Source organism: Salmo salar, chromosome 27 (assembly GCF_965601325.2).
Source record: "Salmo salar chromosome 27, fSalSal1, whole genome shotgun sequence".
Classification (NCBI taxonomy): Eukaryota; Metazoa; Chordata; class Actinopteri; order Salmoniformes; family Salmonidae; genus Salmo; species Salmo salar.
The window spans coordinates 26,863,423-26,887,500 of NC_138317.1; the positions used below are offsets into that span (position 1 = coordinate 26,863,423).

Sequence of the window (24,078 nt, forward strand, 5' to 3'; positions counted from 1 at the left end):
GGGTGAGTTTGAGTTGGTTAAAAATGGCGGGGAAAAGGTAGATGGTTTGATAAAGAAGAATGGTAGAAAGTGTAAGCAGAGTAAGTTGAAGACAGGAGGAAAAATGGAAGTGAATGAGAGCGACGTATCGGAGGTGGTAGGTGAAGTTCTTGAAGCCAGGGGCTTGCACCGAGGGTCCGGATAAAGATGAGTCTGTGATAGTAGGAGTGGAAAAAGTGAACCCTTGCCTTTTGGCTGATCCATTTGTGGTATCAGGGTGGGTGAAAACACCGTTGGGTGCTGTGGAATCGGTGAGGGTAACCAGAAGTGGTTTTGTGATAATTGTTTGTGTTTCTGCTGGTCAGAGACAGCAGGCGCTCCGTGTTAAACGAATGGGGGCAAGAGATGTGAATTGTATTGCTCTCAAGAAAAGGGCGCCATTGAAAGGAGTGATTACTGGGGTAGTGGTAAATGAGAAAGTTGACCAACTAAAGAGAAATAAGTGCACTCAGGGTATCCAGAAGGCCAAGCAAGGTTAGTTACTTTAAAGATCTGTTCGCTCTCTGTGGATTTAACCCCAAGGAGTTCTGGAAAACGGTTAAAGACCTGGAGAATAAACCCTCCTCCTCACAGCTGCCCATGTCCCTTAATGTTGATGATGTGGTTTTTACTGACAAGGAGCACATGGCTGAGCTCTTTAATCACCACTTCATTAAGTCAGGATTCCTATTTGACTCAGCCATGCCTCGATACTCCTCCCTCTTTTTCCCCTGCCCCGCTACAAAGTTTCTCCCTGCAGGTGGTCACTGAGTCCAAGGTGCTAAAGGAGCTCCTTAAACTTGACCCCAAATAACCTTCTGGGTCAGATGGTTTAGACCTTTCTGCCCCTATCATCACCAAGCCTATCTCTGACCTTTTTAACATGTCTCTCCTCTCTGGGGAGGTTCTCATTACTTGAAAGGCAGCCATGGTGCATACTTTATTTAAAGGGGGAGATCAAGCTGATCCTAACTGTTATATGCCAATTTCTATTTTGCTCTGTTTATCAAAAGTGTTGGAAAAACGTGTCAATAATTAACTGACTGGCTTTCTTGACGTCTATAGTATTCTCTCTGGTATGCAATCTGGTTTCCGCTCAGGTTATGGATGTGTCACGACAACCTTAAAGGTCCTAAATTATGTCACCATTCCCCTTGATTCTAAGCAATGTTGTGCTGCTATTTCTATTGACTTGGCCAAAGCTTTTGACATGGTAGACCATTCCATGGTGGGCCGGCTAAGGACTATTGGTGTCTCTGAGGGGTCTTTGGCCTGGTCTGCTAACTACCTCTCTCAAAGAGTGCAGTGTATTAAGTCCGAACATCTGCTGTTTCAGACACTGCCTGTCACCAAGGGAGTACCCCAAGGCTCGATCCTAGGCCCCACCCTCTTCTCAATTTACATCAACAACATAGCTCAGGCAGTAGGAAGCTCTCTCATCCATTTATATGCAGATGATACAGTCTTACACTCAGCTGGCCCCTCCCGGGATTGTGTGTTAAACGCTCTACAACAAAGCTTTCTTAGTGTCAAACAAGCTTTTTCTGCCCTTAATCTTGTTCTGAACACCTCCAAAACAAAGGTCATGTGGTTTGGTAAGAAGAATGTCCCTCTCCCCACAGGTGTGATTACTGCCTCTGAGGGATTAGAGCTTGAGGTAGTCACCTCATATAAGTACTTAGGAGTATGGCTAGACGGTACACTGTCCTTCTCTTAGTGTAACAGTGTAGGTTCCGTCCCTCTCTTCGCCCCAACCGGGGCTCGAACCAGGGACCCTTGCACACATCAACAACTGACACCCCACGAAGCATCGTTACCCATCGCGCCACAAAATCCGCGGCCCTTACAACACAAGGGGAAACCCTACTTCAAGTCTCAGAGCGAGTGACGTCACTGATTGAAACGCTATTAGCGCGCACCACCGCTAACTAACTAGCCATTTCACATCGGTTACACTAGCACATATCAAAGCTGCAGGCTAAGGTTAAATCTAGTCTTGGTTCACTCTATTGTAATCGCTCCTCTTTCACCCCAGCTGCCAAACTAACCCTCATTCAGATGACCATCCTACCCATGCTAGATTATGGAGACTTAATTTATAGATCAGCAGGTAAGGGTGCTCTCGAGTTGCTAGATGTTCTTTACCATTTGGCCATCAGATTTGCCACCGGTGCTCCTTATAGGACACATCCCAGCACTCTATAATCCTCTGTAAACTGGTCATCTCTGTATACCCGTCGCAAAACCCACTGGTTGATACTTATTTATAAAACCCTCTTAGGCCTCACTCCCCCCTATCTGAGATATCTACTGCAGCCCTCCTCCTCCACATTCAACACCTGCTCTGGCAGTCAAATTCTGTTAAAGGTCCCCAAAGCACACACATCCCTGGGTCGCTCCTCTTTTCAGTTCGTTGCAGCTAGCGACTGGAAAGAGCTGCAAAAAACACTCTATTCAGTCAAAGACTCAATCATGGCCACTTACTGGCAGTTGTGGCTGCTTTGCTTAATGTATTGTTGCCTTTACCTTCTTGCCCTTTGTGCTGTTGTCTGTGCCCAATAATGTTTGTACCATGTTTTTTCTGCTACCATGTTGTGCTGCTGCCATGTTGTGTTGCTACCATGTTGTGTTGTCATATGTTGCTGCCATGTTATGTTGTTGACTTAAGTCTCTCCTTATGTATTGTTGTGGTGTCTCTCTTGTCGTAATGTGGGGTTCGTCATATACTTTTATGTTTAATCCCAGCCCCTATCCTCGCAGAAGGCATTTAGCCTTTTAGTAGGCCATCATTGTAAATAATAATTTGTTCTTAACTGACTTGCCTAGTTAAATAAAGGTAAAAAATAAAATTAAAATAATTTCAAAAATAAAAATACATATATTCGCTAAATTCTGAGGTGGGAAGCAGCTAACTGATATGAATGAACGAATGAATGAGCGACGTGCAGAAGCGACTAGATAGATACATTATTCTTTCCTTTCTATAACGTTAATGATATATATATATATATATATATATATATATATATATATATATATATATATATATATATATATATATATACAACAGTGAGAGATTCCCAGTGTTTGTGCTGCTCATTGTTTGGTGCGATGCAGACAGGGTGAAAGTGGTGAAACAGAAGAGTCATTGTCTGTTCTTTTGAGTTTTGATGTTGAGTCTTGCCCAAAAAAGTGATGTTAGGATATATAAGTTATCCTGTATGAACTTTTGTGCCAAATACATTATGTTGTTACAGGTGTCAAGCTTATGGGCATGTGGCATCAGTGTGTAGGAGGGAGGTTCCTAGGTGTGCAGAAGGGCATGAGACAAAGGAATGTGTAGTATTGGGGAAAGTAGTGGTATGTGTTAACTGTAGGGGTGCCCATGGGGCTGGGAATCAGAAATGTCCAGGGCGAGAGGCAGGTTGAGGTTTCCAGGGTTAGAGTAGAGCAGAAGTTGTCATATGCTGAGGCAGTGAAGAAAGTAGAGGAATTTAAGGGGGAGGGGGATTTATAGCAATGGTTATCAACTGTACTGCACTAATGGAAGTCACGGAAAATAGAGGTTGTGGTGGCAGCTGCAGGGAGGTATATGGTTGTGCAAGAATTGATGTCAGAATAGTTACAGGGTGTGTTAAGTGGTGGTGTCCCATCCTTTCAGGCTGTTGGCCTAATGTAGGACTAAATAGATTTAAATAGTGGAGTATGGTATTTACTTATTATTATTTATTATTTTTGAGTTTTTCAAGCAACGTATAAGGGAGTTATACTCCAGTGTAGTACGTGGCGGTAATGCAACATTTATTGGATACCAACCGCCGTTAAACGTCATTAAAGAAGTAGCTGTTTTCTTTTTGCGTTTCCTGGTTCTGTAGCGTTTTTATGACGTCGGTGTTGCTGCGACGAAACGTATTTTATACACAGCGGCCTGTGTGCTTAGTTATACGCTGTAATTTTTTGGTCTTTGGTGGAGATTTTGTCTCTGCAATCCATCAACAACATGAAACTCGTACGGTAAGAATATTCAACAAAATCATCTTTAGTCTTATGCTTAGATGAAAGGTGAAAAATACGGGTTTTGTGTCGCTGGATGGATTTAGATTTGGAGTGCGAGCTGTTCGCTCAATTCTGAGGCGGGAAGCAGCTAACTGATATGAATGAATGAATGAGCGACGTGCAGAAGCGACTAGATAGCTAAGTTATTCTTTCCTTTCTACAACGGTAATGAATGGACCTCTAGCCGCGGAATACACCATAAACATCGATTATTTACGTATCTGCCGCTGAGAACTAACTAGTTACTTTGTTTGCTAGCCACCGCTATGCTAACTTGCTTTTAGTTAATAAACCACTGCAGTGTGCAGGCAGGGCCCTGACAGATTACCCACAACAACCACAGACAAGAACACATTGTCTTTGAACCTAAGTTCAGCTTCCATGACAAGTCATCCATCCGGTTTGTGTTTGTCATTTTAGTTTGTTTTGGACATTGTAGTCAGCAAACTATGTAGTTCTTACTAGTTACCGCCCCATTGTCTAATGAAGTTGTCTGTGTCGATATTGTTTATAGGGCCTTGAAGACTAGCAAGCTAGTATGTATTCACAGACTTGATAAACTGCATTAATTATAACATTGCCTCTAATACCCATGACTTTTCTCCTCCTGTAGCTTTTTGATGAAACTCAGCCACGAGACTGTGACCATTGAGCTGAAGAATGGAACCCAGGTCCATGGAACTATCACAGGTATAGACCCTGCCCCCTCTTGTCTGGCTGAGTAGGATTATTGAGATGCCTCCAAATATAAACAAAGACTAGTATAGGGTGTTGGAGCAGGTACAATCTAAACCTGGGATCTTCAACCTTTTCTACCATGTTATGAGCTACTCAAATTTTTTCCTAGCCATTAAATTGGCACATTCTTCTCTTCCCTAGTTCCTTTATTAAATATGTTTTTGAATTTAACTAGGCAAGTCGGTTAAGAACAAATTCTTAATTACAATGATTGCCTACCCCGGCCAATAGTGAGCCGCTCTATGGGACTCCCGATCGTGGCCAGTTGTGATACAGCCTGGGATCGAACCTGGGTTTGGAGTAATGCCTCTAGCACTGAGATGCAGTGCCTTAGACTGCTGTGCCACTCAGGATCCCCAGTGTGAAATAGAAAGTAGTGCACTGTTTTCTGCCAATATACCTGGTAAAATGATGGTTAATAAACAACTCTAAGGGGGCCCTATAAAATCTGATTTCCCCCCAAATTATGTTTTCTGTTTTATTTTTCCTGGTTTTAATTAGTTTTTCACTCATAATTACAATTGTTTGTAGAGAAACAGTTCCATTGGATTTTGAGTTATGTCAATACTTAAATCACATGAGAAGACCTTTATTTATTTTTGGACTGGAAGAAAACTAAGACATTTAGATTTTGTGTAATTCCCCTTTAATTGTGCATCTGGCCCCTTTTTTTAATTGCACATCTAGCAAGTGAGGAATGTGCCATCTAGTGATGTTTCTGCTGCTGCTCATTTCATGGCAAAGTTTGCAAATAATAAATACAAATGATATACTTACTCGTGATATACTTCTGCCAGGTAAGCCTAATTTGCAGTTAACATTTAATTGAGAAGGTTTTGAGGAAAATATTTCTGTCAACCCACAAGACTGGTATCACACCACACAGATGAGCAATACTGCTGGAAATTAATTGGCTGATATTGTTAGGTTTGGCTTTTTAAGCCAATAGTGGCTAACCAGGGGTGGGATAATGTCAATGTTGCATTGATTATTAACAATGGTCATTAACTGTGTGTCCCAGGTGTGGATGTGAGTATGAACACTCACCTGAAGGCGGTAAAGATGACTCTGAAGAACCGTGAGCCCACCCAGCTGGAGAGCCTCAGTATCCGTGGGAACAACATCAGATACTTCATCCTGCCGGACAGCCTGCCGCTGGACACTCTCCTGGTCGACATAGAACCCAAGGTCAAGAGCAAGAAGAGAGAGGCTGGTGAGTACACGGGGATGGGGGGGTGAGATCAATTTGATGTACATAGAGAGATGGTGGGGAGGGAGTTGGACATAGAACCCAAGGTCAAGTCCAAGAATAGAGTAGCTGGTGAGTACACTAGGAAGATAGGAGAGGGTGGTGGCTTGTTGCCATATCAATAGAATATCAGAGGTTCTTCTCCAATCCTCTCCTCTTCCCTTTGACGTTTTGAGGAGGCAATGGGAGAGGATGCCAGCAATACTTTTGAGGTTCAACCTAAGTCTGCCTAGATCAGTGTTCACTTCTGATCCTGGAGAGCTTCAGGGTGTGTAGGCTTTTGTGCCAGCCCAGAAACAACACAGTAGAATTGGCTAGCCAAAGCCTTTTTGATGAATTCAGTGAGGTGTTCTATTGCTTGGCTGGAACTTAAACACACTACAGCTGTTCAGGACCATGAGCAAAGACCAGCAGTCTGTTGAACTATTCGTTTTGTTACGTTGTGACTAGGTTGAGAGTAATTGTGTACTAGAATGTAGAGGTCGACCGATTATGATTTTAACGCCGATACCAATTATTGGAGGACCAATAAAAGCCGATACCGATTAATGGGCCGATTTTAATTTATTTATAAAAAAATTTGTAATAATGACAATTACAACAATACTGAATTAACACTTATTTTAACTTAATATAATACATAGATACTATCAATTTAGCCTCAAATAAATAATGAAACATGTTCAATTTGGTTTAAATAATGCAAAAACAAAGTGTTGGAGAAGAAAGTAAAAGTGCAATATGTGCCATGTAAAAAAGCTGGTGGTTCCTTTTAACATGAGTCTTCAATATTCCCAGGTAAGAAGTTTTAGGTTGTAGGAATTATAGGACTATTTCTCTCTATACGATTTGTATTTCATATACCTTTGACTATTGGATGTTCTTATGGGCACTTTAGTATTGCCAGTGTAACAGTATAGCTTCCGTCCCTCTCCTCGCTCCTACCTGGGCTCAAACCAGGAACACATCGACAACAGCCACCCTCGAAGCAGCGTTACCCATGCAGAGCAAGGGGAACAACTACTCCAAGTCTCAGAGCGAGTGACGTTTGAAACGCTATTAACGCGCACCCGGCTAACTAGCTAGCCATTTCACATCGGTTACACCAGCCTAATCTCGGGGGTTGATAGGCTTGAAGTCATAAACAGAGCAATGCGTGAAGAATTGCGAAGAGCTGCTGGCAAAATGCACAAAAGTGCTGTTTGAATGCATGCTTACGAGCCTGCTGGTGCCTACCACTGCTCAGTCAGACTGCTCTATCAAATCATAGACTTAATTATAATATAATAAACACACAGAAATACGAGCCTTAGGTCATTAATATGGTTGAATCCGGAAACTATCATCTCGAAAACAAAATGTTTATTTTTTCAGTGAAATACGGAACCGTTCCGTATTTTATCTAACGGGTGGCATCCCTAAGTCTAAATATTCCTGTTACATTGCACAACCTTCAATGTTATGTCATAATTATGTAAAATTCTGGCAAATTAGTTCGAAGAGCCAGGCGGCCCAAACTGTTGCATATACCCTGACTCTGCGTGCAATGAACGCAAGAGAACTGACACAATTTCACCTGGTTAATATTGCCTGCTAACCTGGATTTCTTTTAGCTAAATATGCAGGTTTAAAAATATATACTTCTGTGTATTGATTTTAAGAAAGGCATTGATGTTTATGGTTAGGTACAGTCGTGCAACGATTGTGCTTTTTTCGCAAATGCGCTTTTGTTAAATCATCCCCCGTTTGGCGAAGTTGGCTGTCTTTGTTAGGAAGAAATACTATTCACACAGTTCGCAACGAGCCAGGCGACCCAAACTGCTGCATATACCCTGACTCTGTTGCAGAGGTGACACATTTTCCCTAGTTAAAAGAAATTCATGTTAGCAGGCAATATTAACCTCTCTCGGGTATGTGGGACGAAATCGTTCCACCTAGTCAACAGCCAGTGGAATCAAGTGGCGCGAATTCCAAAAACCTTAAATGCTGTAACTTCAATTTCTCAAACATGACTATTTTACACCATTTTAAAGACAAGACTCTTGCTAATCCAACCACATTGTCCGATTTCAAAAAGGCTTTACAGCGAAAGCAAAACATTAGATTGTCAGGAGAGTACCCAGCCAGAAATAATCACACAGCCATTTTTCAAGCTAGCATATATCTCACAAAAACCAAAACCACAGCTAAATGCAGCACTAACCTTTGATCTTCATCAGATGACACTCCTAGGACATTATTTTATACAATACATGCATGTTTTGTTCAATCAAGTTCATATTTATATCAAAAACCAGCTTTTTACATTAGCATGTGACGTTCAGAACTAGCATACACACCGAAAACTTCCGGTGAATTTACTAAATTACTCTTGATAATTGTTATGCATTTTGTAAATGTTTATTTAAAGAATTATAGATACAGAACTCCTTTATGCAATCGCGGTGTCAGATTTTAAAATAGCTTTTCGGCAAAAGCGCATTTTGCAATATTCTGAGTAGATAGCTTGGCCATCAAGGCTAGCTAAACAGACACTCGCCAACATCGAGGCTCAGTAAACTCAGAATTACTAGTAGAAAAATTGGATTACCTTTGCTGTTCTTCGTCAGAATGCACTCCCAGGACTTCTACTTCAACCACAAATGTTGTTTTGGTTCAAAATAATCCATAGTTATGTTCAAATATCCTCTGTTTTGTTCGTGCGTTCAGGTCCCTATCCGAAGGGTGACGTGCAGACGCATGTCGTGACAAAAAAACCAGAAATATTCCATTACCGTACTTAGAAGCATGTCAAACGCTGTTTAAAATCAATTTTTATGCTATTTTTCTCGTAAAATAGCGATAATATTCCAACCGGGCGACGTTGTTTTCGTTCAAAGGCTGAAAGAAAAACATGGCCACTTCTCGGGGCCACGCATCTCCTGTCTCTGAGCCACCAGCCTGACCACTCACAAACAGCGCTCCTGTACCTAGCCCAGAGACAGCAGAGATCTCATTCCACTTTCTGGCGCCTTCAGAGAGCCTTAGAAATTGTCACGTTACAGCAGAGATCCTGTATTTTCGACAGAGATGTCACAGAAGCAGTATTTTCACGGCTGGATAAAAAACGTACCCGATTTAATCTGGTTACTACTCCTGCCCAGTAACTAGAATATGCATATAATTATTGGCTTTGGATAGAAAACACTCCAAAGTTTCTAAAACAGTTTGAATGGTGTCTGTGAGTATAACAGAACTCATATGGCAGGCAAAAACCTGAGAAGATTTCATGCAGGAAGTGGCCTGTCTGACAAGGTGTCGTTCTTCTTGTCTTTGTTTATTGAAGAGTGAGGATCTTAGCTGTACCTTGACACTTCCTACGGCTGCCATAGGCTCTCAGAAGGCGGCAAAATACTGAATCGTGGCTTTGCAGGCTCTGGCTGAAACAAAGTAGCGCGTTTGGGTAGTGGCTGGTTACAGTACTGTGAGACTCAGGCTTGTGCCCGCGTCGACCGAAAGCTTTGTTTTCTTTCCTCTGTTTAGCTAAATGGACATTCCCGGTCGGAATATTATCGCTTTTTTACGAGAAAAATGGCATAAAAATGGATTTTAAACAGCGGTTGACATGCTTCGAAGTACGGTAATGGAATATTTAGATTTTTTTTGTCACGAATTGCGCCATGCGCACGACCCTTATTTACCATTCGGATAGTGTCTGGGACGCACGAACAAAACGCCGCTATTCGGATATAACGATGGATTATTTTGGACCAAACCAACATTTGTTATTGAAGTAGCAGTCCTGGGAGTGCATTCTGACGAAGACAACAAAAGGTAATCAAACTTTTATAATAGTAAATCTGATATTGGTGAGTGCTAAACTTGCCGGGTGTCTAAATAGCTAGCCCGTGATGGCTGGGCTATGTACTTAGAATATTGCAAAATGTGCTTTCACCAAAAAGCTATTTTAAAATCGGACATATCGAGTGCATAGAGGAGTTCTGTATCTATAATTCTTAAAATAATTGTTGTGCTTTTCGTGAACGTTTATCGTGAGTAATTTAGTAAATTGTTAGCAAATTCCTCCGGAAGTTTGCGGGGGGTATGCTAGTTCTGAACGTCACATGCTAATGTAAAAAGCAGTTTTTTGATATAAATATGAACTTGATTGAACAAAACATGCATGTATTGTATAACATAATGTTCTAGGTGTGTCATCTGATGAAGATCATCAAAGGTTAGTGCTGCATTTAGCTGTCTTCTGGGTTTTTGTGACATTATATGCTAGCTTGAAAAATGGGTGTCTGATTATTTCTGGCTTGGTACTCTGCTGACATAATCTAATGTTTTGCTTTCGCTGTAAAGCCTTTTTGAAATCGGACAGTGTGGTTAGATAAAGGAGAGTCTTGTCTTTAAAATGCTGTGAAATAGTCATATGTTTGAAAAATTGAAGTTTTTGTATTTTTGAGGAATTTGTAATTCGCGCCACGCCTATCATTGGATATTGGAGCAGGTGTTCCGCTAGCGGAACGTCTAGATGTAAGAGGTTAACTAGTGATTATGATTGATTGTTTTTTATAAGATAACTTTAATGCTAGCTAGCAACTTACCTGCAAGATTGAATCCCCAAGCTGACAAGGTAAAACATCTGTCGTTCTGCCCCTGAACAAGGCAGTTAACCTAGGCCATCATTGAAAATAAGAATGTGTTCTTAACTGACTTGCCTAGTTAAAAAATATTTTAAAAATCGGTGGCCAAAAATACCGATTACCGATTTGTTATGAAAACTTAAAATTGGCCTTAATTAATCGGCCATTCCGATTAATCGGTCGACCTCTACTAGAATGTGGGGTGACGTAATGTGGCCGACCTTCCTTCTGGAGTGCTACTGGGTGTTTGGGTGTTTTGAGCCTGCCACAGCAGCCATGTTGAAAGTTGGAGATTGTGAACTGTTTCGTAGCCACACTGGTTAGAGGTTTCATAAATCCACAGTAGTTCTGTCTGAGTTAGGGTTGGGTGAGTTGCGTAGCATTTATAATGCCTAGCTTCTGATGACTGAGGTCTCGCCTTTCAAAATTTGCTTCATCAGACCCAAATTAAAAGTAGTAAATCAGCCTAATTAATATTAGGCAAACGCTCTTCTGTAAGAAACGACTCCCAACAATGAGCTTGACAAACAAGACCTAAGGACAAGAATGGGAGAGTCCAAGTATTTGTAGTGCATAACTAATCTCTAATCATCTCCTCTTCCTTAATCTCCCTCCATTTCTCTCTCCAGTGGCTGGGCGTGGAAGGGGCAGAGGAAGAGGGCGTGGCAGGGGGAGGGGCCGAGGCAGGGGAGGGCCCAGGAGATGATCACCATCACTATGCGGCTGTCAGTCATGTCCTATTGTTTGTACAGCAACGTTTTTGTTTTGTCATTTTTCTGAGGAAACTTTTGTGAATCCCAAGCCCGACTTGTTTCTTATTTTGTATATTAAAGATATTCCACATGAACAGAAGTGTTTTGAGTACTTTATCATACTTGTCTTGGTTGATGTGCATGTTGTGTAGTTGGTCCAGTTGTTAGCAGTGATGGGTCGTTTGCAATCTAACGGCTCTCTTTTTGAACAGATTTCTTTGTTGAACATATGAAAGAGCGGTTCATTTGACTCCCTGATTTGCATACTGTTACTACTGCTTTTTGATCTCCAGATAACGATTATCTGTAGATAAGTACTAATTCCTCACTGCAGGAACAGTCGATGGTGAGGAGAGAGCCTCATTCTGGTCCACATTCATTTTTGCAGTGGGAATTTTTTTTATTTTTTAATATGCCATCTAATTAAGGTTTGTTTGAACGCCTATAACGATCTGGCAGAAAACTTTAGGCTTTACATGAGATTAGCTATATATTTTTTGTTGATTTAGGCACTACTGAATGAAGAGCTGGTTCAGAGCCAAATAAACATTTTTTATTATTTTTTTTTGCTGAATGGAGCCACATGATCCAGCTTACTGAACTCTGAATGCCCATCGCTAGGTAACTAGCTAACTGAACAAATCAAATTGGATTTGTGCCAAATACAACAGTGAAATAAATTACAGTGAAATGCTTACTTATAAGCCCTTAACCAACAATGCAGTTTTAAGAAAATACCTTTCAAAATAAAAAAGTAAGAAATGACAAAGAGCAGCAGTAAAATAACAATAGCAGGGCTATATATGGAGTACTGGTGTGAAGGTAATATGTAGGTAGAGTTATTAAAGTGACAATGCATAGATAACATTGTGGTGGGGGGCAATGCAAATAGTCTGGGTAGCCATTTGATTAGATGTTCAGGAGTCTTATGGCTTGGGGGTATAAGCTGTTTAGAAGCCTCTTGGACCTAGACTTGCTCCAGTACCTCTTGCCGTGTGGTAGCAGAGACAACGGTATGACTAGGATGGCTGGAGTCTGACCATTTTTAGGGCCTTCCTCTGACACTGCCTGGTATAGAGTTCCTGGATGGCAGGAGGCTTGGCACCAGTGATGTACTGGGCTGTATGCACTACACTATAGTACCTTGTGGTCGGAGGCCGAGCAGTTGCCATACCAGGTAGTGATGAAACCAGTCAGCGTGCTCTCGATGGTGCAGGTGTATAACTTTTTGAGGATCTGGTGACCCATGCCAAATCTTTTCAGTCTCCTGAGGGGGAAACGTGTGGTCGTGCCCTCTTCACGACTGTCTTTGTGTGCTTGGACCATGCTAGTTTGTTGGTGATGTGGACGTCAAGGAACTTGAAGCTCTCAACCTGCTCCACTACAGTCCCGTCGACGAGAATGGGAACGTGCTCGGTCCTCCTTTTCCTGTAGTCCACAATCATCTTCTTTGTCTTGATCACGATGCGGTATTATGCATTTATTGGTTTTCTGACAATTTTTTTACCCTATAAATAAATGTTTTAGCTACATTACATGTACAGTTTGTTGTTTGTGCATCAACACATTTATCAAATAACCACCAATGGTAACCCAGCAGTAGTACCACAGGTGAATAATGCCCCAGCATGGTAAAATGTCAAACCAATTAAAGAATTATGATGGACAATAATATGCATAATGAACAATGCGATTTGGAAGACAAGATGTATTAGGACTATAAAACAACTTTTTATACCCTCAAACACTTTTAAAATAAAAATTGAACTATAAAAACTGGACTCTTAAAAAAACACAAAAAAACAGTAGGCCTACAAAAACTTCAATAGAAACTTAAATCTGTAAACCATGTTATATAAAAATGAACCCATGTATTGACGTGAAAGCTGAATTGTTTTATATGAACTAGCCTAATATGATTGTAAAATGTGAAAATTATTTTAAACAAAAAAGCTGTAAAATGGGATTGAATTCAACACAGGCTGAGTTTTCGGGAATGACACACTACAGTGATAACATGATTATCTTTGTCGCATGATGATCGACTGTATGTGGAACCGTACTGTTCGGAAAAAATACAGGGATATTTGGTGTAATAAAGGTGTAATATGAATGGTGTCTTGAGGCTTAGAAAGGGATGTCATATGATATGACTAGCTAAGTGATAATTAAAAAGATATGCATTAAAACTGGTTTGTTCAGTTTGACGGTCTTTTTCAGCACTGCTCAAAACCAACCTTTTTAGACTCAGCTATTAAGTACGCAATATTTAAGAATGTCTTGATAGCTCACATGAACGCTCAAAAATCATGCACTGTGTCTTTAACGGGTTGAGCCCCTTCCAGCCAATGAGATGAGCCGGACACAAAACCCGGAAGAAAGCCGACTGCATGAGTAATAATGGGCTGTAGCTAATATGTAAATTATTAAGTATATCGCTATATATTTCACTTTTATTTTAACCGGTGATATTTTAATATAATTTAACGGCTGACATTCTCGTATGATTGGTAACCTGGCTCATATCGCAAGGTTTTGCTTAGGAAACATGGCAGCAACAGCAGATCACTTCATGTATTTTGCCTTTGGAAGCAACTTGTTGAAGGAGAGACTTCAGCTGGCGAACCCCTCAGCTATATTTCATTGCACCGGCCGACTGAAGGTAATCAGGTCCGCAGCGCCCCCAGTAGGCAAGCTACTTTTAGTTAGGATATTTCGGACTCTTCTGGTGTAGCTAGTAGGAGATAAGCAACATGGCGTTCCTTCATGGCGTTCAATAGCCCAACCGGCCGCAAGATGACGCTATAATTCTACGCCCTAGGGTTGTCGTCCCGAGTAGTTCAGTTACATGGAGTACATTAATTCCCCCCAGTCTATATAAAGAATAGAATGACCTCGAATAGAAACTGAATACCATTGTCTTCACTCACAAAGTGAAAAGGTGTTACAGAGCAGGCTATGTGACACATCCAAAAATGCATTGTCATAGTATTCTAACAGGGTCTCTCTCATCTCTCCTCCCCCTCCCCCTCTCCTACCCTAAACCTCCCCAGCAGGACTACACATTGAACTTTGGTCTGTGGGGGGAGCACATTGACAACCGTTGGCATGGCGGAGTAGCAACCATCGAGCAGAAAGAGGGGGGAGAGGTGTGGGGGGTGGTCTGGAGGATGAGCAACGACCACCTAGCCAGCCTGGACCAGTGAGTCACACACACACACACACCAGTGAGTCTCATCTGATGGCAACATACATTCTATGGTCTTCATCCCATACTTCATCTCATCTCTCCATGTTGTGTGTGTGTGTAGGCAGGAGGGGGTGGACATGGGTATGTACTTCCCCTTAGAGGTGACAGTGGAGACAGACAACGGGGCGCTGCTCTGTAGAACGTACCAGATGAACCGCTTCCACGCCTGTCCCCCTTCGCCACAGTACAAACAGGTAAACACACATTGGACGCACACACGCCTGTTTTCCCTCACCACAATGCAAACAGGTACACACACAAACCTGCCCCCCTCCCCGCAGTACAAGCAAATGAAAGGAAATAACGTGTGTGGGTGTGTGTAGGTGGTGTGTTTAGGAGCCCAGCAGAATGGTCTACCAGTGCAGTACATGAGGAGACTAGAGGAGGTTCAGACCAACAACTACAGTGGCCCTTCTATCCTGGACAAGATCTCACAGGTCATTAAGTAATTCTGATATTTTTTTCCACTAATTGGTCTTTTGATTTGGTGTTTTGACCAATCGGATCAGCTCTGAAAATATCTTTGGTGTGAAAAGATCTGATGTGATTGGTCAAAAGACTAACTAGTGGAAAAAATATCAGAATTGGGCTGCCTGTGTAAACGTAGCCAGAATCCATCTGAAATGACAACCTATTGGGCTCTGGTCAAAAGTAGTGCACTATATAGGGTGCCATTTTGGACAAACACACAGACAGACACCATAAAGACTAATGCATGTGATGTGGCTTTGGAGAGATTTGATGACAAATGGTTCAATTGAAATGGAATGGGACCTTTGAGAGAAATGGGAGATGTAATGTATTTAATACATGTATACTGAATGAAATCAGTTACTTCAGAAATCAATTGATTTAATGTAAATTGTTATTCTTTGTTTCTTAAGAAATGTCTGAAGGATCTCTGCTCCCTAAACTGTATCTGGTACAATTGTCTTTTCAACAAAACATAATTTTGTAGTCATTAATGACGTTGAACATTCAACTATGTATATACAGAATTATCACCATAGTGTCCCAGTACAAATTCTGGAGTTGATTTGTGCTTTAGTTTTTACTTAATTCAATGGATACAAACTTGTGCAAAATATATATATATATATATATATAATCAAAGATGCTTGAGTAAATAAAGGGTGTGTTTTCAATCAAATGTTAACATTTCTGCTGAATTTGCTGTATGCTACCTAGATTTTACACAACCACAGAAATAAAGCAATGAACCAACACAAGAAGGGATTTCATAATTGACATAAATGTGTGTAATTGAGACTCAAAATTAGCAGCATGTTTCAGTCACAGCACTTACAATTCTCTAAATTCCCTCACTCCGCAGCAGTACAGCTGATGATCAACAAACTCATTATTACATTGTCATACAGTAATATGAAATCAATGAACGTATGCCCCTCATCCCAAATTCAACCCTACTCACTAAACTAGTGTAAATCTGAGAGGATTAGATCGCAGGAGGTGATGGTCGCGCTACCCTGCTCAGACGTTGCATGCTTCAACCAATGGTTGCGTGCCACGTCATTGACTGCAGTCGGGCACCAGAACTCTGCTCTTTTAGCAGTCCACCAACACTCTCAGAAGACCCATAATTGGGTCCTGGCCCGTTCTCCACACTTGAAGTCTATGGTCTGTAAATGTGCCTTTAAGTGTATACTAAGTGTATATTCAGGTTATCCCGTTTAGTCTTTTAGCAAGTGAGTGAGGCAAACCAGTAGTGATTTGGGGAAAATGTACACAGTTACATATCGTGATATTTTGGACATATTATCAATATGTGACTCCAAGCTTTGATTTGTTAAAATAAAAGATTTACAAATAATAATGATTGCTAGTACTAGTCAGCTGTACCTGCGCCAGAACTCACTTATTTTTCATCCTATAGCTTGTTCTCCATTTTCTTTTTAAATACTGAGCCAACATGTTTTCAGCTCTTATTTCACTGAATGATCAAAACTCGTTTTCATGCTCTCTCCTGTCTCTCTGCAGCAGACATATGGTGAGAAATATGTTTGGAACATCAAATCGCAATTAAAATCACAATACATATAGAATCGCAATACATATCGTATTGGCACCTACGTAGTTTATGAACCAACACTTGCACTCGACTCCCTCCCCCACCCCCCTTCTAGCTCTGACTTTGGGAAAAATGTACTTATCAGTGGAGGCTGGTGGGAGGAGCTATAGGAGGACGGGCTCATTGTAATGGCTGGAATGGAATTAATGGAAATGAGTCAAACACATGGTTTCCATATTTTTTATGTTTGATACCGTTCCATTTATTCCATTCCAGCCATTACAATGAGCCCGTCCTCCTATAGCTCCTCCCATCAGCCTCCACGGGTACTTACTATGCCTGTGATATGTGATTGTCCCACCTAGCTATTTTAAGATGAATGCAGTAACTGTAAGTTAATCTGGATAAGACTGTCTGCTAAATCAGGGTTTCCCAAACCTTTTCACTCGGGGCCCCACTTCCAGCAGTGGGGAACATCCCGGGCCTCCCCTGCGCGCACACACACCACGTCTATTTCTATGGGCACAATCACTGTTGGTGGTTCACACCCCTCTTGTTGGAGAGAATTTTGCAGGTTTAAAGCTTATTTCATGCAATTCTACACATTTTGTGCAAATACAATTCTGCAGTTTTAAATCAAATTTTCTTGCAATTATATACATTTTGCCATGTCTAATGTGTATTCACGTGAGTGACAAAAACATTACAACAATATCTGTGGGCTAAAAAACCTAGCTAAAAAATGTTAGCTGACATGGACTAGTTGATCTGGACATTTCTGACAAGTTATAAATATCTCTCTGAGGTCTGAAATGACTAACATGACAAGAGGAACTGATGATACACTGCCCAATTTATAAATTGCACCTTGTGCATTCTACTATTACAACTTTCAAGAGCAAGTTTAAAGCTGGACTGAGACCCCCGCGCCCATCCTGGGAACCACTGTGCTAAATGACTAAACTTTAAAAAAAGAAATGTAAGTATCGTGATAATATCGTATCGTGAGGTTCCTGGCAATTCCCAGCTCTGCTAAACTTCACAGGCTCGTGTCACTGGTCAGACGTTGATAGGTAAAGTAGATTAACAGACCAGCAGGTCAGACATAGATCTATATGAAGTAGATTCATAGGCCAGCATGTCATGATGATGTGGATGAAGTAGATAGATGGTAGACATTCTGTGGGAATCTGAGCCCGGAGTCCAAGGGGTGCTCTGGACACGAACGATTCACCTCAAACCACTCGTCTATACACCTAAGAGAAAGAAAGAAAGAAAGAGAAGAAAGAAAGAAAGAAAGAAAGAGAAAGAGAGAAAGAGAGAGAGACGTTATGAAGAGGGGAGAGAGAGAGAGACTACGAGTAAAGTAACAGCATCTTACTGTAGTCAGGTAGGTGTGTGTGTGTGTGTGTGTGTGTAGTTACCCTTTGTGGTATATACAGAGACAGGGGAGTCTAGAGATGGTGTGTCCATGCTCCATCTCGTCTAGACAGATGGCACACTCCCCACTATCTTTCACCAGAACATCCTCTGGGACACATCACACAAATCAATCATCATCCTGACATACCATGCTAGCCAATCAGAAGGCATCCTGAACCAGCAGGCCAAACAGGCAGACTAACAAGATTATTGGGCGCACACAGAGAGATATACAATCACACACTCACCGTTGTAGCGGAGTCGTGATTTGGTGAGACACACGATCAGATGGATCTCCATCACATCTGACGCCACAAACTTACTGCAAACAGGACAGAGAAAGCCTGGGAAAAATAGAGCAGGACATGTCAGCTCACACACACTCCATCCAACCAGACCTTTTTTTCGGTCCCGCCACAAACTTAGTGAGTGAGTGAGTGAGTAAATAGGTCAACCATGTGGTCACGTCTGCAAATGACCAAAGGTCAATTTATGATCACGATGACATACATGGTTCCTTAAGAAAAGTTGAATAAGTTACCGACTGACAGACTCTCCAGTACAAAACCTATATTTGTGTGTGTGTAGGTTTGTGTGTAGGTGTGTGAGACATGTGCCATGGAGGAAGTACGTGCTTATCTGTGGCCTGATGTGCTCCTCTCGCCCCACAACAGAAGAGGGTGTATGTGTATTTCACAGGGAGAAAGCACATTTGTTATCTATCCTCTTCTTATCTGCCCAGTCGAGGCTTTAGAACAACACATAGTTTTCTTGTTGTGGAATAAGATATCATGTAGACCAGGGTTTCCCTCTGGGTGCACGTTTTGGTGTTTACCCTAGCACTACACAGCTGATTCAAATAACCAACTCATCATCAAGCTTTGATTATTTGAATCAGCTTTGTAGTGCTAGGGTAAGAAACTAACCATGCACCCAGAGGGGAACCTTGAAGTAGACAGTCAGGACCGGAAAAACACGCACACACTTTAGCCTACCTCCCAGTAGGTGAGGGGTCAGGTGAAGTGGTAGAGAGCCAATCATCATCTGGTGTTCTCCTCCTCTCTCCCCATCTGTCTCCTCCTGGTCCAGACTGCTGCTCCGGCCACCATGGGGTATACTCATCCCTGTCTGGTGGACACACACACACTGAACGTCAAGATACTGGACATGAATGAATCACACAGGTATAACTGCCCGGAGTTTGAACCTGTGTGCCACAACACCGTGTTAGCATCCTAAACTGAAGCCTTGGGATTAGCTTGGGGAGCTAACACTAATCTTCAGGTCTCAGGCAGTTACTCATCATGGAAGTATGGTTCCAAACCACTATCATTACACACCTGGTGGTAGGAGCTGGGTTGGGTCCCTCCGGTGTTGCGAATTATGGGTCCGCCAGGACTGGCTGTGTATCTGATCCCTGGGGTAGTGCTGCTTCCAGAGGGTTCCACAGGGCTAGAATACGCCCGGGTTCGACTCTCAGCCACGGGGCTACTCTGCCTGACACCCATGGTGGATCCTGTCCTATTCTAACTTCCCCAAGATATGAAGTCCTATAAGGTCTATAAAACAGAACAGTCCTAGAAAGTCCTCTTCACTCTCATGAAGCCCATCAGGGACAGGTGTTGAAAATGGTCCTACACAATGTGCAAAGCTTCAGATAGATGTTTAATCGATATATCAGTGTTTATATCATGTCACTATTCAAATAAACCATAAATAGCCTTGAAAAAACGCTGAAACTCGATGTCACAAGAGAGACATAGCGCGCATGAGTGTCCAGTCCAGTAGTTGTGTTAACAGCAGAAACAGCCAAAGTAATAAAAGTCTCTTGAAAAGTCAAAAGTAAAATCAAATACGACAAAATTGACTACCAAATCGCTTCATTCTCCATATCAAAGTTTATTGGTGCGTCGCGGCATCATTCCAATATTCCATGCGCTATGATCATGGCGGTTTGCCGCACAACAACTCCTACACCGCGACAGTAGGTCCGACCACTTTAGTGACTATGTATGCACTTTCTCGACATTTCTCGATTACTGACTGTCGAAACGAAAGCGGCGTCACTATGATCTCTATCTGCTCTGCTGTAGTTTCGTCTGCTGACTGTGATTGTTGACAGGAGCTAAGCAATGGTAGAGTTCGTTTTGAATGGCCCGGTCTCCTGGATGAGTGGAGATTTAGCTTAAAGACCAATGGAATGGTCTAATATGCACAAACTCCGCCCAACCAGGACACCGGGCCATGCAAAAGGTTTGCCCTAATGCCTTCCTCCTTGTGTGTGTGTGTGTGTGTGTGTGTGTGTGTGTGTGTGTGTGTGTGTGTGTGTGTGTGTGTGTGTGTGTGTGTGTGGGGGGGGGTCAAGTGACATCAAACCCATGAACAACAGCAAAAGATGCATGGACACAGATTAGGCTATAGACATAGCAGACATTTATAAAATAAGCCAGGCAGATATATAATTGTCATACTTAATATAGATATGTAATATGTACATTATATTTGCATATCAAAAACCCAGTCAGACTCACTGCTCCCTCCACACATTTGTTTTATTGAATACCTTCACACACACTGGAGGACAGAACATAAAAACACACATTAGCATGACAAACACTCAGTTAAATAATGTAACTAAAAATACTGTTCATAAGCCAAAGTAATGACTTAAAAGCATTCGGAGAGAGACATCTATCGTAGTTGCCATGTTCAGAAAGAGTAACAAGTGTAGGCCTAGTTTAGTAAGGTGGAAGAAGGCCGCTGCAGGTAGATGTTGCCTGTAGACACAGATCTAGGAACAGTTTACTTTCCCCAATCCCAATAACGGGGAAAAATGACCTCGGATCAGTGTCTAAACACAACTTCATCCTACTCCTTCAGGTCCGTGGGGATAGTAAAAGCGTAGCAGTGCACTGATGGTGACGCACACACGCACACAAAACACGCACAAATACACACACACAAATACACACACACAAATACACACACACACACACACACACACACACACACACACACACACACACACACACACACACACACACACACACACACACACACACACACACACACACACACGCAATATGAAATGAACACACAGATACAGCAGCTTTTGGCCAACTTCACAGCAGTACATAAGGGACAGTTTCTAACATAGGATTACATTTCTGCTCTATTCCTCCCTCTATTTTCACCGCTAACATTGTTACAAGGTCACAACAATGTGCTGGTTATTTGAGTGAGTCTGGCTAGCATTGTGTGGTACAGTGGATGGTTCCAGTCAGGTGTTACATGGCTGACAGTGCTCTGCTATGTCTGGGCGGCCAGGCTGGGGAGGGAGTATGTTGTTGCTGCTAGACTAGTTGATTGTTTGTCTTTAGGTTGATATGCTGAGAAAGGTTGGAGAGTGTCATGTTTATCAGGCTAGAACCAGCATGGTGGTGGTTAGTAATAGAAACTATAGTAATGTTGTAGCCTGCTGTATAAATGACATGAATAATAATGTTGTATGGCACAGCTGTGTGTGTGTGTGTGTGTGTGTGTGTGTGTGTGTGTGTGTGTGTGTGTGTGTGTGTGTGTGTGTGTGTGTGTGACATGAGATGGAGTGCAATATCTGGAGAGCAAAGCTTTTGATAAGTTAAAGAACGCAATGGTACATTTCAGCAGGCTGGCTGTCCGGCTGTCCTGTGTGTGTGTGTGTGTGTGTATGCGTACATTATGAATCTGAGTATACATTATGACTTTGTATAGTCGCTACAGGGTCATTGGGCCTGTGTATTGATGCAGGGGATGAGACCAGGGGTGTGGGTAATTATTGTGGCCCGGTCGGACACCTCTTCTGTAGGCATCACTGCTGGCTGACTCCCATCTGCTGGTGGTCCGGCTCTGGTTCCTCCTCCACGCCTGCATGGTACTGCTCAAACGTCTCATCATCTATGTCTGGTAGACCCAGCAACTAGAGAGAGAGGGAGAGTGAGAGATGAAGAAAGAGAGAGAGGGAGAGAAAGAGAGATGGAGAGAGAGAGATGAAGAAAGAGAGAGAGGGAGAGAAAGAGAGAGATGGAGAGAGAGATGAAGAAAGAGGGGGAGAAAAGGGGAGAGAGAGAGAAGGAGAAGAAGACCGAGATGAGGGAGAGGAGGACATTTAACAGTTGATATGTTATATTCTTTAGGAGTAGTCTAGTTGTTTTATTGCATAGCGTTAGGCTACTTACAGGTCTAAAGGAAGTAAAGACTTTGTCCAGGACCTCTAGCAGTGTTTTCTTCCCGCAGGAGGAGATGTAGTCCTGGGCTAGCTGTAGGAACGGCAGGCAGTCCTCACTCTCACTCCATACATGCTGTAGACGTAGACACACACACACACACACACACACACACACACACACACACACACACACACACACACACACACACACACACACACACACACACACACAGGTTATTAACCTAACCCATGTAGCCACATTGTCACATTATTACCGTAATACTGTGCTAATGTCAAAGGTATATATATATATACACATGGTAGATGTTGGGTAGATACACTGAGTTTTATATGAGGTCAGAGTACAGCTAGTAGAAGTAGAAACCAGAGATCAAAGAGCGAGATAACACAGACATTCAAGGACCGGAGATCAAGTAGGAGTGTTACTGGAACAACTACTGCTGTAGTTAAGCACGTACACACGCACGCACACACACACAACCTCAAGATACTGGACATGGACGTGAGTGAATCACACAGGTGAAACTGACCGGGGTTTGAATCCGTGTGCCACAAGACTGTGTTAGCCTCCTGAACTTAAAGCCTTGGCACTCCCATGAGCTCTCCAGGGATTGGCCAACCCTAAACGGTGTCCCCCTGTGACCGAGAGGGAACGGTGCATTCACTGTGTGTGTGTGTCTCCCCCTGCTGATAGCAGTATTGATTGGCATGGTAACAGGATCTAATCTGCCAGCCAGAGACAGAGGTACCGTATTTCACTGCAGACTGGTACTGCCCGTGTCTGCCCTTGGGACTACCCAACACTGTGTGTGTGTGTGTGTGTGTGTGTGTGTGTGTGTGTGTGTGTGGGGGGGGGGGGGTTCTTCTATCCTTGTGGGGACCTAAAATCCCCCAAAGTTCCCACAAGGACAGTAAAACAAGGTAAATTCACCTTTGTGGGGACATTTCCCAAAAAAGGCTATTTTAAATTTAGGGGTTAGGTTTAGAGTTACAATTAGGGTTAAGGTTAGAATTAGGGTTAGGGTAAGGGGTTACCTTTAGGTTTATGGTAAGGGTTAGGTTTAGGGAAAATAGGATTTGGAATGGAAATACATTTTAGGTCCCCACGAGGATAGAAGAATAAAACAGTTTGTGTGTGTGTGAGGGAGTGATAGTGAGAGAGTGAATCAGAGAGGGAGAGAAAGTGGTGGAGATGGTGGGGATAGGACCTAGTGCAGTAAACAGACTAGAGACCAAACAGGCCTACATGAGAAAACACATCTGCATCATACAGGAGCTGAGTGACTCTGTATGTGCATTACATATTTACATAGCAAATGTATACAACATGAGGTATTACTGGCAGTTGCCTATGGAGGGATGCACGGCCCTGAGTCTTTATAGGCCCCACAACCGCTGCGACTGCTGACATAATCTATTTACTGCCGGGCGCCGCGCCAGGAGAACTGTGATGTCCGCGCCCTCTGGCCAGCTGATGTAAAGTAGGGACTAGAGAGCAGCGGACAAAACAACAACAGCACTGCTATTGCAGGCCTGTGTCTATATGCGCAGGACAAGCGGCATGCCCATAGCAGCTCAATGCGATTTATCCCAACTGTTTGCAGATAAAAGAGGTCGCGGCATATAATGCGGCCAAAACAACATGCGCGCCAGGCGTGCTATAGTCCGGTGCACCAAATCAAACTGCAGTGACATCATTCCCGTTGCGCAC

General features: G+C 42.4%; 4 protein-coding genes across 5 annotated transcripts in view; 2 read left to right on the top strand and 2 right to left on the bottom strand.

The window, feature by feature from the left end:
- Positions 1 to 3,874: 3,874 nt before the first annotated feature.
- Positions 3,875 to 11,541, top strand: LOC106588760 (small nuclear ribonucleoprotein Sm D1). The gene is made up of 4 exons (XM_014178108.3): positions 3,875 to 4,032; positions 4,688 to 4,764; positions 5,834 to 6,025; positions 11,319 to 11,541. The coding sequence occupies exons 1-4, from the start codon at positions 4,019 to 4,021 to the stop codon at positions 11,393 to 11,395; spliced, it is 360 nt and encodes a 119-aa protein (XP_014033583.1). The 5' UTR covers positions 3,875 to 4,018; the 3' UTR covers positions 11,396 to 11,541.
- Positions 11,542 to 13,781: 2,240 nt separating this feature from the next.
- ggcta (gamma-glutamylcyclotransferase a) lies at positions 13,782 to 15,847 on the top strand. 2 transcript variants are annotated; one of them, XM_014178105.3, is made up of 4 exons: positions 13,782 to 14,103; positions 14,495 to 14,643; positions 14,753 to 14,885; positions 15,015 to 15,847. In XM_014178105.3, exons 1-4 carry the CDS (start codon positions 13,945 to 13,947, stop codon positions 15,138 to 15,140), a joined length of 567 nt encoding a protein of 188 aa, XP_014033580.1. In that variant the 5' UTR covers positions 13,782 to 13,944; the 3' UTR covers positions 15,141 to 15,847. The 2 variants fall into 2 exon arrangements, with proteins under 2 accessions (XP_014033580.1, XP_014033579.1); XM_014178104.3 differs by having other exon boundaries at positions 13,784 to 14,103; positions 14,498 to 14,643.
- Positions 15,848 to 15,924: 77 nt separating this feature from the next.
- Positions 15,925 to 20,276, bottom strand: LOC106588757 (E3 ubiquitin-protein ligase znrf2). Its single transcript, XM_014178103.3, has 5 exons — positions 19,483 to 20,276; positions 19,138 to 19,270; positions 18,391 to 18,486; positions 18,145 to 18,250; positions 15,925 to 17,976 (listed from the first exon to the last, which is right to left on the bottom strand). Exons 1-5 carry the CDS (start codon positions 19,648 to 19,650, stop codon positions 17,862 to 17,864), a joined length of 618 nt encoding a protein of 205 aa, XP_014033578.1. The 5' UTR covers positions 19,651 to 20,276; the 3' UTR covers positions 15,925 to 17,861.
- Positions 20,277 to 20,676: 400 nt separating this feature from the next.
- mturn (maturin, neural progenitor differentiation regulator homolog (Xenopus)) overlaps positions 20,677 to 24,078 on the bottom strand; it is a 4,023-nt gene continuing 621 nt past the window's right edge. The window contains exons 2-3 of the mRNA XM_014178107.3: positions 22,357 to 22,479; positions 20,677 to 22,097 (exon numbers count right to left, since the gene is read on the bottom strand). Of these exons, the coding sequence (XP_014033582.1) occupies positions 21,990 to 22,097; positions 22,357 to 22,479 (231 nt within the window). The 3' untranslated portion in view covers positions 20,677 to 21,989. The remainder of the gene's footprint in view (positions 22,098 to 22,356; positions 22,480 to 24,078) is intronic.